Genomic DNA, 17218 nt, shown 5'->3' with positions numbered 1-17218 from the left:
TTAGAAACAGGAAGTCACTGTTTCTTTGTGTGTGTGTGCTAGTGTGTGTGTGAGTGTGTGTGCGCGCACCAGTAGAGTGTATGTGTGTGCAGGTGTGTCCATAGTGTGTGTGCGTGCGTGCGTGCGTGTGTGTGTGTTTGTGTCAGTGCTTCAGTGTGTTGCTGCAAAGGGCCCACAGAAAGAGGGTGATGGTTGTGAAACGAATATGCTATTACAGAAACCAGAAGTTTGTCTCCTGCCTATTTTTAGAACCACAACGCTCAAAAGAGAGACAGAGAAGCACGCATACAGACCTTATCAACTCGCACTTCTCCTTATTTTTAAAATGTTCCAGATTTGATCTTGTAATAATATGCTTTTTGCATTTTTCAAAACACAGTTGATAAATAGCAGACTGTGAAAAATAATGTTGGCTAAAAAATACCTTTCAATGCACTACTTTTTTGGTAATGTGATGTTGAAACAAGTGCGTACTGTATATGTCCTCTCTCAGTGAACTCTTGGTAATATGATCAGAAGCAATCAGGAGCTTTTGAAACCCTTCAGGGTTAGGGGTAGAAGAAACCTTTACTGTTTAGTTGATTCTTTGAATAGACAGTGTGGTGACCAAGCTGGTTTTGTGTCCAGTCATGCAATGAGTCACACTGTAACTCTGCCTAAAGTAACAGCTGCGGTGTCAGTACCAAAACTCAAAACATATTTGTTTTGAAGTGTAGCGTTTTCCTAAAACTGTAGGAAGATGTAGAAAATGTTTTAAATACAGAACAGTCAGTTAGTGTAGACAATGTGTCTCTGGCAGCACATATTTTAGTGTCATGCTGAAAGTGAGAAGAAGTCAGACATGTACTGTATGTCATTTGCAGTTTTTTGGGTAGAAACATACCACAGATGTTTTTTTTCTGTTTAGATGAGAAGTAAAGCTGACTTCCTGATCATTTCCTCTCTCTCAGGGGAGCTGACTTGTTGGGTGATTGTTTGTGTGTGTGAGAAGGTGTTCGCAGATTATATGAGCCCCCACCACCAACACCACCGCCGTTCTGCGTCTCCAGTGATTGTCTGATTTCCTTTGAAAACACGCAGACATTCTTCTGGTAATACATACTGTACGGCTGCAACTGGTGCTTCATCTTGCACCTTTTCGCTTTTTTAATTATAGTAAAACAAAGTATTTGAAGCTTAGAACAACAAGCCCCATCAGCTTTAACAGCATTGCATTCTGTACATTCACACAGGCATGAATCAGCTGGAAGCGAGACAGGCTCAAATATTTCTGTGTCTCTCAGATTAGGTTTTGTCTGACGTGTCTTGTTCTCCTCTTGTTACATCACCTGGCAAGATAGGATTCCATTGATGCAGAAAAAATTTGCAGAGCAAGAAGCAAGTAAATTGTAAGCATGCTTTTTTAGAAGAGACTTTATCACCCTGTATTTCCCAGTGTTTCTATCATGAGCTGTGCCAATAATCGCACATATGGAGTTTTAGCTGTCAGACAAAAGCTTCTTTATCTTTCTGTTTTTCTTTGTGTCACACTTACAGTAAACACAAAAACACAAGGCTGTCAACGTGAATAAATAGCCTTATCATGAACCCTGGCTTGGCCTATCAAGCAGGACAACAGAATTGAAACCACTTGGCTTAAACTGTATGATATTATCATGAACTGTAAACTATCCCGCCTGTTTTTTGTTTTTTTTTAATGTTCTGCTGTGCTTAAGTCTCACATAACCTGCAGTAAGAGGAGCGTGGGAGTGTTTCTTTCTTCGTAGGAATTTTGTCAACTCAAAATGCCTTCACGGACATGATTATTTCTCTCTCTGAGTTAGCCTTGCTTTTTGGAATGAGGGCCAAACCACATTGCCTGGCTCTGTACAACCTACTAATCTCTGACAGTAGGGCAGTTCAGTAGGACTTGTTTGCAGCCTGGCCTGGTGTGTTATAATACTGAAAGTTTGATCTGTCAACTGTCTGTAACTTATTGGTGGGTTGCAGGCTGCATTAAAGCCAAACACCATATTTGCTGAAGCTGCTGTTAATTTCAGTGGTACAAACTGATGATACAGACTGCAAAACACTGTGTGTTTAACTCTAGAAATGAAATCTAGTTACAGCGTGATTGGGCTCATCGTCTGTTAAAAAAAGAAACCTTATGCCTGAAATCTAGTTACTATATCAGAATCTTTTAGTGTACCTTATAAATATAGTTGGTTTGAGGATGTAATCTTTAATTTGTTAACTGGATACCTCCCAGAGCAAATGAATTTACTGCGATGAAGTAAGACTTTCTGAGATTTGGGATGTGAGAGGCCATGTTGTCAATCAATCAATCAATCAATCAATCAATCAATCAAATTTTATTTATATAGCGCTTTTCATGTGCAACAACAACAATGCAAAGTGCTTTACAACATTTAAAAACAACAAAGCATTTAAAAACATTCCAACATTTAAAAACATATCACTGTAGAATTGTCACTGTGTTGCAGTACTATCCACAACAGTAAATGTAATACAACAGGATATGCCAGTAAGAGAACATCCACTTACAGGAATTATGTGACTAATGTTGAGTAATATTTTGGGTTGCAGTCATTCAAGCGTACAGGTTCAGTAAATTTCCACATCCTTCTTCTCCCTCCCACTGTCCCTCTACCCCAGAGGGAGCAAGGTGTCTCCTTCCATACTGTATCTGTCTCCGCTTTTCGGTATCGGTACCAAAACATTCCTCATCATCTTTATTGGTTTCAGGTGTCAGTCAAACTGACACATGAAAACAGTATCAAATTCACTGTGAGCTGGCATTTGCTTTTGTTTTGTTTGGTTTTTTTTTTTTTTTGTTCTTTTCATAAAACTTGAGAAAAATTTAATGTTGTCAAAAACTGTTTTGACAAAGGCTGTTTTGACCACAAATCATAGCACTTGACTACACCTCAACTGAATTTGCCACATAGTATTAGCTACAGTAGCTGTATGCTAATGATAATTTATTAATTAACATTAGGTGAGTTTACATGTGGCTCTTTCATTAGACAGATAGAGATTATGTACCGTGGCTAAACATAATGTGAATAAAACTTTAAAACATTACTTTATTCGCAACCATGTTTTCTGCCTCACATCAGATAGACTTTCAATGGCAATCATGTAAAAGGCAAGATCGCCCATGATCCCATGCTACTTCACGACAACATCAAACTACGTCTTTTGTGAACTGATAGATTGATTTGATGGAGAGCAGCAGAAATGCAAGTTGTACGTTTAAATCATTCAACGTGAAATAATTTGTGTTGCTCTAAGATATTTACAGTGGCCTTTGGATTTGCAAAATGGATCAAATCCCTTTTGCTCTGCCCTGCACCTGTAGAAAGACATCTGTCTTTCATTAGGACATTGAGGCTTGGTTCAGTTGTCCCAGTCTTACTAAATTTAGGTTTTTATATCTTTCATTTTAGCAAAACCTGGAAGGGTGATGACAGATTGATGTGCCTGACCCAAATGCCTTAACCACACAACGTTCAACTCCCCACCCCATTTCTTTCATGATGTCTTTTTTTTTAAGAACCTCCAACTCCAACATATACAAACATCCCTTTCTTTTGCTTTCCTGAATGCAATGTTGGACCTTGGCCAGTTCACTTGAGGCAGGAAGACTTGAATGAAATGAAATATGACTGGCAAAGTTCAAGTTCACATCCGGACATAAACCTATGCTAAATATGTTTATGTAAAACCCAAACAGTAAATGACTCTTTAATTGTTCTTGTGCTTTTTCTATGAATATCTGTTAAATACATACTTCCTCAGTGGACCTTTTGTGTTTTGAACTGCAAATCTAAGACATTTGCACCACTTTTCTCACTCTTTATCAATGATGGGGATCTATGTATGACCAGCATGTAAGACATTGTAAAACAGTCACATATTAAAGACTAAGAGCTGTAATCCATGAAGTAAGAAGTACTCCAGAGGGACAGTCTGATTTTTTTTCATCCTCTAAGTAACAACCCACATTGGACCCAAAAGTGCAGACAGTGTAGCTTTTCAACAAACTGATCTTGTTATTTTCTCTCTCTTTCTCCATCTGTAGTGGATGTGATCATCAGAAACCAGGCTTCATTACCCGTTAGTGGGAACCAGCCAATGGACTTAAGCGTGACCCACAGGTTGTTACATCCAGGCCCAGATACGGCCATGCTGGCTCCCCGCCCTCCCTTCTTCCTGGGACCCCTCACCACTCATCATTGCCCGCAGTTTCCTCCGCAGCACTTACAGGTGAGGCCAGACTGAGGTGTTAGTCTAGCCTGTATAGATTAGGGGGAATATAATGAAGCTTCAGCAGCAACTATGTGAATGTGCAGTTGTGATGGTTGAATGAATGGGGTATCACGAAAAGGATAAATGTTCCTAAAACTTTGACTTCCTCTAAATATTGCCACAGCAAGCAACATTAGCATTTTATTTGCGTGAGACACAATGAGTATAAGGCAGACAGACAGACCTTGTGCCACGTCAGCCACAACAACAAGCCGACTGCTTTCACCACAGGCGCAATATTCAGCAGAAATGAGTAAGAAATAGATCAGGTTACTGTAGGGAGACCAATTTCTCAGCATTTAACTCTAATCGACAATTATCACAGATCAGCTGATCTATGCTGCACTCTTAGTACCAGCATTCTTTCGTCAAGAGTTTCATTCAGTGTACACTTCCTTTATAATGGTCATGTGTATACAGATACTTGCTTGTTAGAGACTGTGACAGTAGCAATGTTTGTGCCTTTTAAAATCTCACATGCAAACTTCACACAGACTTGACTGGTTATTGTTAATATTTCTTCATTTCATTTCTTCTCAGTATAACATTGAACAACGGCCTAGAGAGATGGAGGAGGAGAAAAGAGAAGAACTGCAACAGCTGATACGAAAGAGTAAAAATGAGCAGAGTGAGTCGAATGTGTTGAATTACTTCATATTCTCATGTGTTTTTGTAAGTTCTGTGAAAGACCATAAGGTCGTTGACGTGCTCTTCATCTGAGTCATAGCACACTGTATGTTTCAGTGAAAAAGAAGGGGATTTCCATCAGCACTGTGATGTATTCTCAGATTCCAAGGAAATTTGTACTCATATCAAACCAAAGCCAAACACATTTGTTTGAGGAAATACTTTGTGCTGTTTTTTATTTTTACCATGTAGAAGAAATGAAGTGTGAATCTTAGATCCTATCTCTGTAGTCTCATGACTGCATTTGGATACTTAATTATTAGTCACACTGTTGGCTATCAGTCTGCCTGTTACATGGATGTGTATTTTGCAAATCATTGTCTTTTTCATGATGGATTTTATTGTCTGCCAGGTGCTATAGCCAGTCCCCTGGTCAGGCAGAAACTTCGTGAGCATATAATCATGAAGAGCCAGCCTATCCATGACAGGGTTCCTCCCAACCCCAACAGTCCAGCGTATGGGTAAGAGAAACATCAATGACTTTTAAATGCAGAACACAGACTGTGAGAACAAACACATCACCAGCAAACATATGACTTTTGTATTGTGGTAATACTGCAGAACAATGGGATGGATAAATTGAAAAATCTGTCTTTAGTATTGCTTTTGTGAAATGGTCTTTTCCCTTTCTGACTTTATTTAAACTAATACAACCTAATTCCAAATAAAACAATAGAGCAACTTACCTCATTCCCACACATTTGTGAAGCAATCTATCTGGTATTGTTTTGGTTACCAAGGCGACCAGTCCCTGACATCTCCCCAAATCCTCAGCCTACACCCTGTGACCAGCGTAAGGACCTCCCCCTGCGAAGAACAGGTGAGACACTGCTATGATTGGGGCTTTCACCCTGAGGTTAAAGCTGTGAAGGTCACTGGTGATTTTCCATTTCAGATCTCTTCTCTTGTGGCGAGCTGTGTGTAACTTGAGTTAGACTCCAAGTCATCTTACTGCATAGCTCGGTGGAATATTTTGTTTAGTGTGATACTTTTCAGTGTCTCAGCAAACTGTCCTTATGTTACATATTCTGCATGGAAGAATGAGAAAGTGAGGGAGACAATGACCATGCACGGGAGTGTCTTTTCAATTGAGATGAAGGAAACTCATTAGGCATCAGGCCTGCAGGGCCAGAGAGAGGCTGAACGGCCATAAAAACAACAGCAACAGTGAGACACAAAGACCAAAGCAGTTACATAACTTTAACTTTGGTATGTGTAAAATGAACTGCGTGAGAGTCTGGAGCAGGTCTCCCTCACTGTGTGAATGAGAGTGGGAGTGGTTCTGCCTTCCTGTACATTTCTGCGAGTACACCAGCCATTATTTATTTGCGTTGCCCTAGAACCCTTAGCACACACACACACACCCTCCAGTGCTTTTGTTGGCTCAGTGACAATACAAATTTGCCTTTTATCTGCTCTAAGCCAGCCACTGATTGATTACTTTGTTTGGGTTTATTGGAGACTGACCAATGTATACATGGAACTTTTTTATACTTTCGGCTAGGGTTTTGGTATTTGCATGGTTCAGATTGCTTTAACTTGATTTTGTTTTTAACACATTATTATTAGTGTATGCACGACTGCGTAGTTGCTTTCTTGCTTATATAGAAGATTTATAAAAAGGTTTATCATCAAGTTCTATGAGTTTAAGACCAATAGATATCTTTAGGTTTTTTTCTTAAACCTTAGGCATACTTACATCTCTGTCTTTGTATGGTTATGCGTTTGTGCGTGTGTTTCCTGACATACGTATTTGTCTATGTGCAGTCTCTGAGCCCACACTGAAGTGGAAGTTAAAGAAACTCATCACCACAAGGCCAAACCCACTGCAGCGTAAGATCAGTGCCCCTCCTGCTGTCAAGCACAGGACTGAAACTCTGGGTAGAGTATCTGCATTTTTGAATGAATGAATGAAAAATACTTTATTTATCCCAGAAGGGATATTCAATTTATTTATATAAATATATATAATATAAATATTATATGTATTTTATTTATGTAAATTCAATTTAGCCAAACAACTCTCACTCTCCTGTTTTCTTTTGTTGCTATTACAAGTTAATGTTGTTTTGGTGTACCATTTCCATTTCTGTTACATTTTAGCATAAAACATTTTGTAAGATATTTTTAGGAGGATGCATCATACAGTTTCAACCCATATCCTAACACGTATTGACACAGTTTAATTCATTTTCGATTTTGTCATGTGATGCTGTTTCATGTCATTTATAGCTGTTTCTCCATTCTTTCACCCAGACTCTTCCCCGAGCAGCAGCAGCAACCCAGCTTCTGGCTGCAGCTCACCAAATGACAGCCTCCATTCAGAAAATGGATCCCTCTCATTGGCTCATGAGGTGAACCCTTCTTTTATATTAATATCATAGCAATCAAACAGACTTTCTTTTCCACATTAGCATATAACGAGTGCACGGGTTAAGTTTGTGTTGTATACAAGCATACACAATACAGCACAAGGGACAAGAAGTGTCCTGCTTTCATGACATGTCTGTTAAATGCTGTCCTGCTTGGTGTATGAAGTATCACAAGGGTTATCCAGTGATTTTAACCTGTTATTTGGGTATTTACATTATTTATACAATACAGTAATGCTTCCAAACACTTTAAACAGGAAGATTTGAGAAAGTTAATCATATTTATCCCCTGCATTAAGTTGATAAACTTAATGCTCTGCTCTTGGTTACAGCACTAAGTAGAGTTCTGTATGTGTATGTTGTGATGATTTTATGTTCTATACGGATAATAGAGTCATCTGTGCTCGATAATATATATAGATAATGTGTATAATTAAAAAGTTCTGCCTCATTCAGTCACAGAGGTTACTGCTGAAGGATGGTAGTTTAGCACATTTCGTGTTGCCTCACAACCCCACTGCGATGCCAAACATCACTGCTGGACTTCCTGCCCAGGTGAGCAACAATACTTGTAGGATTTCCTTTTCAGTCTGTATATAAATATGTGTATTGACTGTTATGCAACAAAAAAACACAAACAAGTTCTTTATCAATGCATCAGTTTGAGTAATTCATCTCACATAAGTACAAATTCAAGCTATGAGTCTATGAGTATCCAAGACTAAGTGTCTAAAATAATGCATGCAAATTGTAACACTTTAAGAAATGTGTGGTAGATTAAGGCTTTCACTTCCCTTTTGCTCTTCATGGTGCTTTCATATCTTGTGAATCATTCTTGGTAATTAATTCACTTGATGACACTGGTAACACGTTTGCTGTGTAGTATCCCTGCGTTTGGACAGTCCATTAAGCCCTTGATCTGTGCGTTCGCACTCCATTTTGCTCATTTTTGTAAAACTGCAACCGGAACGAAGGCTTTCCTAATTCCTTGTGATCCCTGCAGCATTTCTTATTATCGTTTCTCCTCTCTTGTTCTGTCCTCTCTCCCCAGGCTGACTTGCGAGTAGCCAGGCCATTGGCAATGTCCGCTCTGCATCAGGTCTACTTGCCTCTGGAAGGAAGCAGTTCTGCCCTAGCTCAGCGCCTGCAGCCTGTGCTCATACTGGAACCACATACCGGGCTACTGCGCTCCCAGCTTGTCTCGCGTGAGTTGTATGGCCTCAAAAGTGTTACTGCAGAAGCAGAAATACCTCAGTATGCACAAATACAGAACACCTGCATTTTGACAAGAAACATGTATGCATATTGGAATAATCTTATTAGTGGTAGTATTGATGAAGTCATGTCATCCATGCAGCAGGTTTTTGACCTTAGTTGTCAATGGCAGATGCTTTGGGTTCATCCAAATACCCACACTTGCACCTACTATAGAGTAAACAAGCCCTTGCTATTGTTGAGGATTTCTGGTGACTGGATATTTGTCACAGCTCTTTGAGACCTAATTGAATAATGTAGACATTCCATGGCTCCAAACACTGATGTCTTGTTGGTTTTATTTAAAAAATGAGTAGGATGGACCATACCGTATTGCAGTTTGATTAAGGAAAAAAACACATTCGCCAGCAAAGAGAATAAATTAATAAAGCAATTCAAATTAGAGCCACATAGCTGTACATAAAAGAGGCATAACGTGCTTAATTTCAAACTTTGTTCACCATTGATAAGGATAATATATTTAATATGGATGCTATCGATGTCAGATATACCAACATTCTCATTAAGAAGAATATATACTTTTCATGATTAAATGATTATTAGCCATGTGTGCAAACTCCATCACTACTGTACAGCATTAATAATGATATTCTAGTTTGTTCCAAAGTGTCATGAACAGTTTTTGAGTCATTGTTGATGATTGTTGCAACAACAGGCCTGGTGTGGAGCAGTAGTAGAACATGGTGGCTTGTGGCGTATATACATTTCTAAATGCCACTTAGAAGCAGACTTAGAGAAAAGTGTGCATCAGTGTCCGTTGGGTATACTGAATGTCATGTGTTTTTTTGAGAGTCTTGTGCTTGAGGTCACACATTAAGCTGGGCAAATTTGAGACATCTTTCTTTTCTTGCAGTACTTTACTGTTATATATGAGATGACTGCAGGAACATTAATGTCCTGTCTGTCTTGCGTAGCATTTCTTTTGTCTGAATATCATAAATGGCGCAATGGCGCTCTCTACTGATCTTTTAGTGGTGATGCTGTTTTGCGAACAATACAGAAATATGATATACTTGCAAGCCACTTAATATGCTGCAACTGTAAGCAACTGAGTTGAACAATGAGACGAACATATTATCTTTGAAGAAAAATTTTTTTTTTTTCTTGCTATTTTTTTCAAAGATATAGTACAGCTATGGTGTATTTCACTTTGCACTACACACTCTATTCCTTAATCAGACATGAATAATTTATTTAGTTTATACTGCTATATTTTGATCAGATGTCTCTTTTTGCCTATTTTCTTCTGTATCCACTTTGTTTCCCTTAAACCATAGCATTGCTTTTCAACTTACATTTTACTTTTCTCCTCCCTCTTGTAAGATGTTTCTTTAGCAGTTTATGTCAGATTTATCTCCATCCCATCTACCCTTTCACCTTGAATTTTCTGCCTCTGTCTGCCCTCTTCTTAACACACTGTTGTAACCACTTCCTTTCTCTCATCTCTCCACAGTTCATGGTTTGAGCTCTCTTCCTCTGCAGCAGCCTCACCTGTCCTCCCCCTCTAGAAGAGATGGCTTAGTCACCTTGTCCTCCCACAAACCTTTGGAGCGAACACGCTCAGAGCCACCACCCTACAGCCACTCGCCCCTACCTCTGCATACCAGCCATCACCTGCACCAGCACCAGCTGCCCCAGCAATACCACAAGAGCGGTCTGGAAAGGTTCAAGCAGAATCCACACCTGAGCAAGGTAACCAGGGGCAGGCTTGGACACAAGCATGTTGCACAAAAAAAAACAAAAAACAGTTAATTATGATGTTGATACTGACTAATGTTCTTTATTATATTGACTCTGTAGAGTTTTTTAGAATTTCTTGAATTTCCCTTTCAAAAAAATGATAATATTTGCCTAAACATATTGGGTTTTCAACCATCAGAAAACGAATCTGCTAAAATTCAGCAGATGTCCGTACTGGCATTTTGTTCACTTGTTTTCACAGGCTTTATACATGCCCACTCATGATGGTGATGTCAGGATTTCCGTTCAGATCTAACAAGCATCTGGTTGTCACTGAAGTGCCTTGAACTTCATTCACAAATCAGAACCAAACCAGTTCTCTGTCAGTCAAGACGTTCTAACTGCAGTCATTGGTTATTATATGCACAAATGCATATGAAATGAATTATTAGCAACTTTAAGAGTTGAACGCTGTAAAACTTCTGTCTTCTATTAGCTTACAAACAAGGCCATTGAGAAGCCTCGCCTGACACAAATTCCATCGGAGGACATGGACCTGGAGGAGATCGGATCAGGATCAGGTTCTGGGACGGGGTCCGTGTGCGGCTCAGAACCAGGCTCAGTGTGTGAGGATGGCTACCGCAGGAGACAGAGCACTGCCAGCACAGACTCAGTTTACGACACAGAGTCGACTACCTCCTCCCGGGAGAGCTTGATTGAGCCCTCACATCCTTTCAGTCAGGTACTGATATAAAGTCACTGTCAGAGGGATGACATGTTACTTTTCCTAAAACAGAAAATGTTCTCAATGCTTTGACTTTCCTATTGGCATTGGAAAAAAGTATTTGACACAGAATCTCTGCTAATGAACTTAGCTTAATTAATGACCTCAGTATGTGATTGCTTACAATTAGTGCATCTCGATAGTACTGGGTATGAGTTACCAGGTTAGCAGATCGTGATATGCCCACCGATATAGCTACTGCAGTAATTGTAAGGAAAAAGAAATACTCAAAATTTGCATTCCTCGTGTATGCACATCAATTCACTTGATGAATTCACAATTTTGCCATCAGGGGGCGCTGTTGCTTTATTTATACAGGTTAAAAAAACCTGATGGTTACTATATACAATCTACTGATTAGAGGTATTGGACTACCACATGGAGGGTTGTTTTTACCATGTGCTGCTGCTGCTATTAAATACTTCCATTCCCTTTGCCTGTTCTCCTTATCACCCACTGTTCTGGGACATACAGAGACAGGTGACCCTTAGACCAGGTCTCCAGATGGATCACCTGAGTGTGCCTACCCTAATTTGGCCCCACCAGCCTTTGGCTCGAACCCAGTCCTCCCCAGCCTCCACCTCTCTGCCACCAACTTCAAATCCACCCACTTCCATACCTTCCATGTCACTGTCCAACCCTGCTACGGACATCCAGCTACGCTTCACCACAGGTGAGTCACACTTTTTTGATCTATGACATGAAAATATTTAAGCTACAAGCTGCATACAATGTGATTCTAACAATACAGAAGAGAAGGAAAATAAGGTTAGCTCATGCGTGTTTTTGTGTTTGTATGTGTGTGTGTGTATGTATATAGGTCTGGTTTATGATGCTCAGATGCAGAAGCACCAGTGTATCTGTGGGGACAACAGTCGCCACCCTGAGCATGCAGGAAGAGTTCAGAGCATCTGGTCCAGACTGCATGAAAGAGGCTTAAGGAGCCAGTGTGAGGTATGATGCACACACCACACACTACACTGGCAGATGCATACACCATGACATCATGAGCATATATATGTATATATATATAAATAAATACATATACACACACATAAACATCTGTGTTTGTGTGTATGTGTAGCGTATCCGTAGTAGAAAGGCCACCATAGAAGAGCTGCAGTCAGTCCATTCAGAAAAACACGTGCTATTGTTCGGCACCAACCCGCTCAACCGCCTAAAACTGGACAACCCCAAGCTTGCTGGTAAGATTGATAATGGTAAAACAAAAATAAAAATAACAGTAACAATGCTGTAAAAGCTACCAAAAGTAATGTGTTCATGACTGTTGAATGCTATGATTTTCTCCTGCAGGAATCCTATCTCAACAGATTATTGTGATGTTACCATGTGGAGGGGTTGGGGTAAGCACCACACTCACATGCACGCACACGCATCACAGCCCCCTTTCAAACACAAGTCATGTGGGAATATTTCCACTTATCTAATTGCATTGCTGAACAGCAAACATTACATGGCTGATTATGCCTCATTACACAATTAAGCTAATTATACTACAAATTGCTAATGTTATTGTTTTTGGCTAAGATAACTTTAAAACCTCAAAAATCAAAGACTGTACAAAGGTGAGATGTGGGAGAAAGAGAAAGGAAGAAGGAAAGAAGGAAGACACACATAAAGACTGCAGCACTGAATTGGAAATAGGGAGGGAAGGGATGAGGGAGAAGGAGGATGCAAAAGGGCTAAAATAAGAGCAAATGCAAAAGTAGGACACCAGAATTGATTCAATTAAACAATGTACCATGAGGGAACAATGAAGGGGCATAAGAGGGCCGAAAAACTTTTCTCCTCTGAAATGGCAAAAGACGGATAATAATGCCCACAATAACTGTTGTGAAGCATGAGGACAGGAGAGGAAAGGAGAGGAGGAAAAGCTGAAGGGGGTTGGGTGTCAGTTGATAAGAGGACTGATCTGCCTGGATTTCCGGCCCTTGGCTTCTCTGGTGAAGAGGAGTGATTGGAACAAGATGGCAGAGTCTGTGATAAAAGAAATTCCTATGATTTCATTGTTCCACAGCAGTACAGCAGCACACCACCAGAGATAAGTTCTGAAGGATAGAGTAGAATAAATAGAAACACAAGATGTTTGTTTTGTTTTGTTTTTACTGACAATAGGTGCAGCAAAGTGAAAGTCATTGTATACAGGAGGGGGAGAAAAGTCTTTCAACGGTTGTTAGTGTGCACAGAAGTTAAAGGTCCGCTGTCACATGTTTTTCATTATGTTCAAATATACTACATGAATACACAACAATGTAAGGATGAATATTTAAGGCATAATGTTTTTCTAAAATGTAGATAAAAGTAAAGTCAAGTATTTTCATGTAAATCCTCATAGGCTGAAATGTCAAAAGCAAGTTTCTTATTGGGTAGCAGCTTGACTAAATTAAATGTGGTGACCCCAGCAGGTAAAATTCTGAAAACTGGTCCGACTGGATTTCTGTAAATATATCTGACTTCAACCAGTCAATATTATGTATAAATATGAATAGTCCACCCATTAAAACAGAAGTAATTGTAATGGCATCTTCAATTAGCATGTGTGGTTTACTTTTAAACTGACTCTGCATGTCTCCCGCTGTTTTACTGACAGGTAGATGATGACACAGTTTGGAATGAACATCACACATCAACAGCTTCCCGTATTGCTGCAGGATGTGTCACAGACCTGGCACTGAAGGTGGCACAAGGAGAGCTGAAGGTGTGTCTGTGTAACCTTTTTCTTGGGTTTTTGTCAAGAATTTTAGGAGTTGTGGAGTAAACACTACAATATACTTGACTCACCAGCTAGTGTCTATAATTTTAAATCTATCAGCAGCAACACAAAGACATGAACCCTTTTTAAACTGTGATGTTTGGGGGATATAGTGTTATAAAAGCAGCAAGGTGTTAAAGTTTTTGGGTTTTTTTTGCTCTAACAGAATGGCTTCGCAGTGGTGAGGCCCCCTGGACACCATGCAAACCATTCCTCCCCTCTGTAAGTACAGCAGCACACACACACACACACACACACACACACACACACACACACATACCAGGAGCCAGGAGGCCTGCAAAGTGTTTCAAAGGATTTATTGCAGATCAGCTATACTTCTGAGCAAGAGAAAGAGAGAGAGAGAGAGAGAAAGAGAGAGTGCCTATGTCTCTCTGTCTTAATGTATGTGTGTGTCTGAGTTTGTGTGGTGTGTGTGCTACCTGCCCGATGCCCGAGGCAAACTACCCCCTCTGCTCAGTTGCTTTAAAGCTCTCAAGACACAAAGCAAAGCACCTCAAAAGAGCTTGTGTGCATGTGTGCGTGCACTGTACATGTGTGTATTTGTGTGTGTGCGCATACTTGTGTGCATGGATTTGTATCAGTCTTTGATAGGAGGCATTAGCCAAGTAACCACATTCAGCTGGGACTGTGTGTGTGTGCTCAGCAGTGCTTGTCACTGGTTATTTATGGGATGATAATGACTTTTCTTGATGAGCAAAGTTTGGACAGCATATAATATATACCATTCACTTACACACACACACACACACACACACACACACAAAGGCACTCACACTTTACGACCCATGCTGACACTGCCGCTTCCAACATTCCTCTATTGTTTTTCATACATCAACACTTTTTTTTTGCATACTTTTATTGTAGACAGTGAGTGTTGAGGGATCTGCTGCACCAAGTTGTGAGTTCATTTCTCTGAAATCATCTCACACATCCTGCCAGCATTTCTCACTGTGTTATCATTCGGAATGTGGAGTGAATTTTATGATAAGCTTGGTTTTCTGTTTGTCACAAAATTTGTGGTTTCTGCATTTCTCTGGAGAGCATGATTTTAGACTCGGCATGATATTCTTAAGTAAAAAGACATTTTTTTTTGTTGTCAGCAGAGGAAGATGAAATACACAATAACTTGAAATTAAGCGTCCTCATTTTCCCAAATATTTGCTGTAAATGTGTTTCCCTCTGTGACTTGCACATTGTAGCCAGTGCAGTGACGGTCATAGCCTGGACTGAATAGCCACCACATGACACCACATAACTAAAGACTTGTCTTAAAGGTTCCTAAGGTCCATATGGTGATTGTATGATATTAATTTGCTGAAGATGTCCTGATAAACACATGTGGCTGCCATTCTTCCTGTCTGTTTGTCCAAAGGGGCTTCTGTTTCTTCAACTCTGTGGCCATCGCTGCCAAGCAGCTCCAACACAAACTCAACGTCAGCAAGATCCTCATTGTGGACTGGGTAAGGACCCACCGCATGACCAGTACCACTGGTCCACACATGGACAGGAATAAACAGACAAAAACACAAATGCTTAAGTACACATATGTATTGTGGGTACAAACAAGGCCCCAGATGCAGAGCAGATCTGTACAGTAGCACTCCTATTTATCATTTAGTTCATTTAGACACTGTTATCTCTGGTATCCATGTGTGAACTGAACTGTCACATATACTTAGAATAGACACACAGTCACATAAACGCACACCTCCACATACATGTGCAGATATTGATCCACAGCCAGGTGGTCGTCTCTGTTCAACATGTGTGCATATGAGCCTGCACCATGTCTTTACACACTGCAGGCTCTCTGGCATATTAGTGCATCAGATGCGAATTACTACCTGCTTTATCAAAAAGCCTCAAGATTAAAATGCATTTGACATTGACAGGGAAAAGCTGTGCAGGTTTTGCAAACCCTGCTCACCAGTAACAGAATAGATAACCAAATCTGTCTTATTAATGATTTTTTTGATGTTTTTAATTAATATGTGAAACCATCAAGGTTTTAATTGTGTGAAATGCCTGCATCGGCCCTTGGCGACTTCCTAACCTTGTTATCTGATCATTGTCTAGGATGTGCACCATGGCAATGGCACCCAGGAGGCCTTTTATAGTGATTCCAGCGTGCTGTACATCTCTCTACATCGCTATGACGACGGCAACTTTTTTCCTGGTAGTGGACATCCAAGTGAGGTGTGTACAAAACAGTCCTCCACAGCAATACAGTGTTTTTCTGGTTTTGTTTGTGTTGTCATGGTGACATCTGGGTGTTTGTTTGTCCTTGCATGTACCTAGATTCTAGCGAAAACAATAGAATAACACATGTGAACCCTTTATTCTTAGACTGCAGTCTTTATTAGTAGAATATTTTATTTGAGTATATTTCAGCTGTTTTCCGAATACTATTTTGACTGCCTAAGATACACTGTTCATAAAAATACCACCCATGTCTCATGAAGATAAATATGTTGGGATACAATCATTTGGTAATTGTGTCATTCCAGTCGGGCATTAGGGAGCTCAAGAGCCTTGTGTTTAGTATTTACTTGTCAAAACAGGAAGAATAATTCTAACGATAAATCAACTAATAATCAACATGATATAAAGCTCCAATTATAACCTCAGTTTTGTCATCATGTCTGACTCTTAATGATTGCAGTCTGCACCGCACAATTAAAAGTACAGGACAGGCTACTATAGATTGTTATCTAGCGCTGTGAGGGCTTAGGATTACAATATCTGACCAGTTGGAGCTGTCACAGTCCAATAAAACATTGAGACAACTAGGATCTGAACGATGTGACTTTGTAATTTGAGCTGATATTATTAGAATATAATATACAATATAAACCTGAACACAAAAGTGTCAAAAAGGTTTCAACTGAGGGTCTCTCCATTTAGAATTTCTCTTATAGTTGTATAATGCGCACCCAGCTTTACATATATAATTTAAAACACAGTGTTTGACTTTGCATTGTCATCATTCTCATGACATATTATTCAAAGTCAAAGTTCCATGTGCTGCAAATGTGTTTATCCAGTGAACTCACCATGAGCATATGTCATGGTGTTGTTCAGTATCTGCCGTAAGTTTACTTCCATATTTTCAGTTTATTTGAAAAACTTTGGGACTTTGGATGTCAGAACTTCACAACAGGATGTGTACAGTTGAATTGCATGCCTATGTTTGCGTACAGGAAATTGAGATGCCTATGAATGCTGCCTGTGGTCTTACCAGAAACCAAGTGTGATGACTATCCCCAGTCAGATGAACTGACCCCAACCCACGCTGGCATTCACCACCCATTCAAT

General features: G+C 39.8%; 1 protein-coding gene across 2 annotated transcripts in view; it reads left to right on the top strand.

The window, feature by feature from the left end:
• LOC103354985 (histone deacetylase 7-like) overlaps positions 1-17218 on the top strand; it is a 43190-nt gene that overhangs the window by 15892 nt on the left and 10080 nt on the right. For both annotated transcript variants that reach the window (XM_008278615.1, XM_008278616.1), the window contains exons 2-19: positions 4085-4269; positions 4852-4939; positions 5351-5459; positions 5739-5818; positions 6766-6879; positions 7255-7352; positions 7827-7925; positions 8422-8575; positions 10099-10337; positions 10822-11067; positions 11584-11782; positions 11930-12063; positions 12194-12314; positions 12424-12473; positions 13721-13828; positions 14049-14104; positions 15276-15363; positions 15980-16099. In XM_008278615.1, the coding sequence (XP_008276837.1) occupies positions 4085-4269; positions 4852-4939; positions 5351-5459; positions 5739-5818; positions 6766-6879; positions 7255-7352; positions 7827-7925; positions 8422-8575; positions 10099-10337; positions 10822-11067; positions 11584-11782; positions 11930-12063; positions 12194-12314; positions 12424-12473; positions 13721-13828; positions 14049-14104; positions 15276-15363; positions 15980-16099 (2288 nt within the window). The remainder of the gene's footprint in view (positions 1-4084; positions 4270-4851; positions 4940-5350; positions 5460-5738; positions 5819-6765; positions 6880-7254; positions 7353-7826; positions 7926-8421; positions 8576-10098; positions 10338-10821; positions 11068-11583; positions 11783-11929; positions 12064-12193; positions 12315-12423; positions 12474-13720; positions 13829-14048; positions 14105-15275; positions 15364-15979; positions 16100-17218) is intronic.

Source organism: Stegastes partitus, unplaced genomic scaffold (assembly GCF_000690725.1).
Source record: "Stegastes partitus isolate 25-593 unplaced genomic scaffold, Stegastes_partitus-1.0.2 Scaffold128, whole genome shotgun sequence".
Lineage (NCBI taxonomy): Eukaryota > Metazoa > Chordata > Actinopteri > Pomacentridae > Stegastes > Stegastes partitus.
The sequence above is the reverse complement of the archived record's forward strand: the minus strand, read 5'-3'. Positions and strand labels throughout refer to the sequence as shown.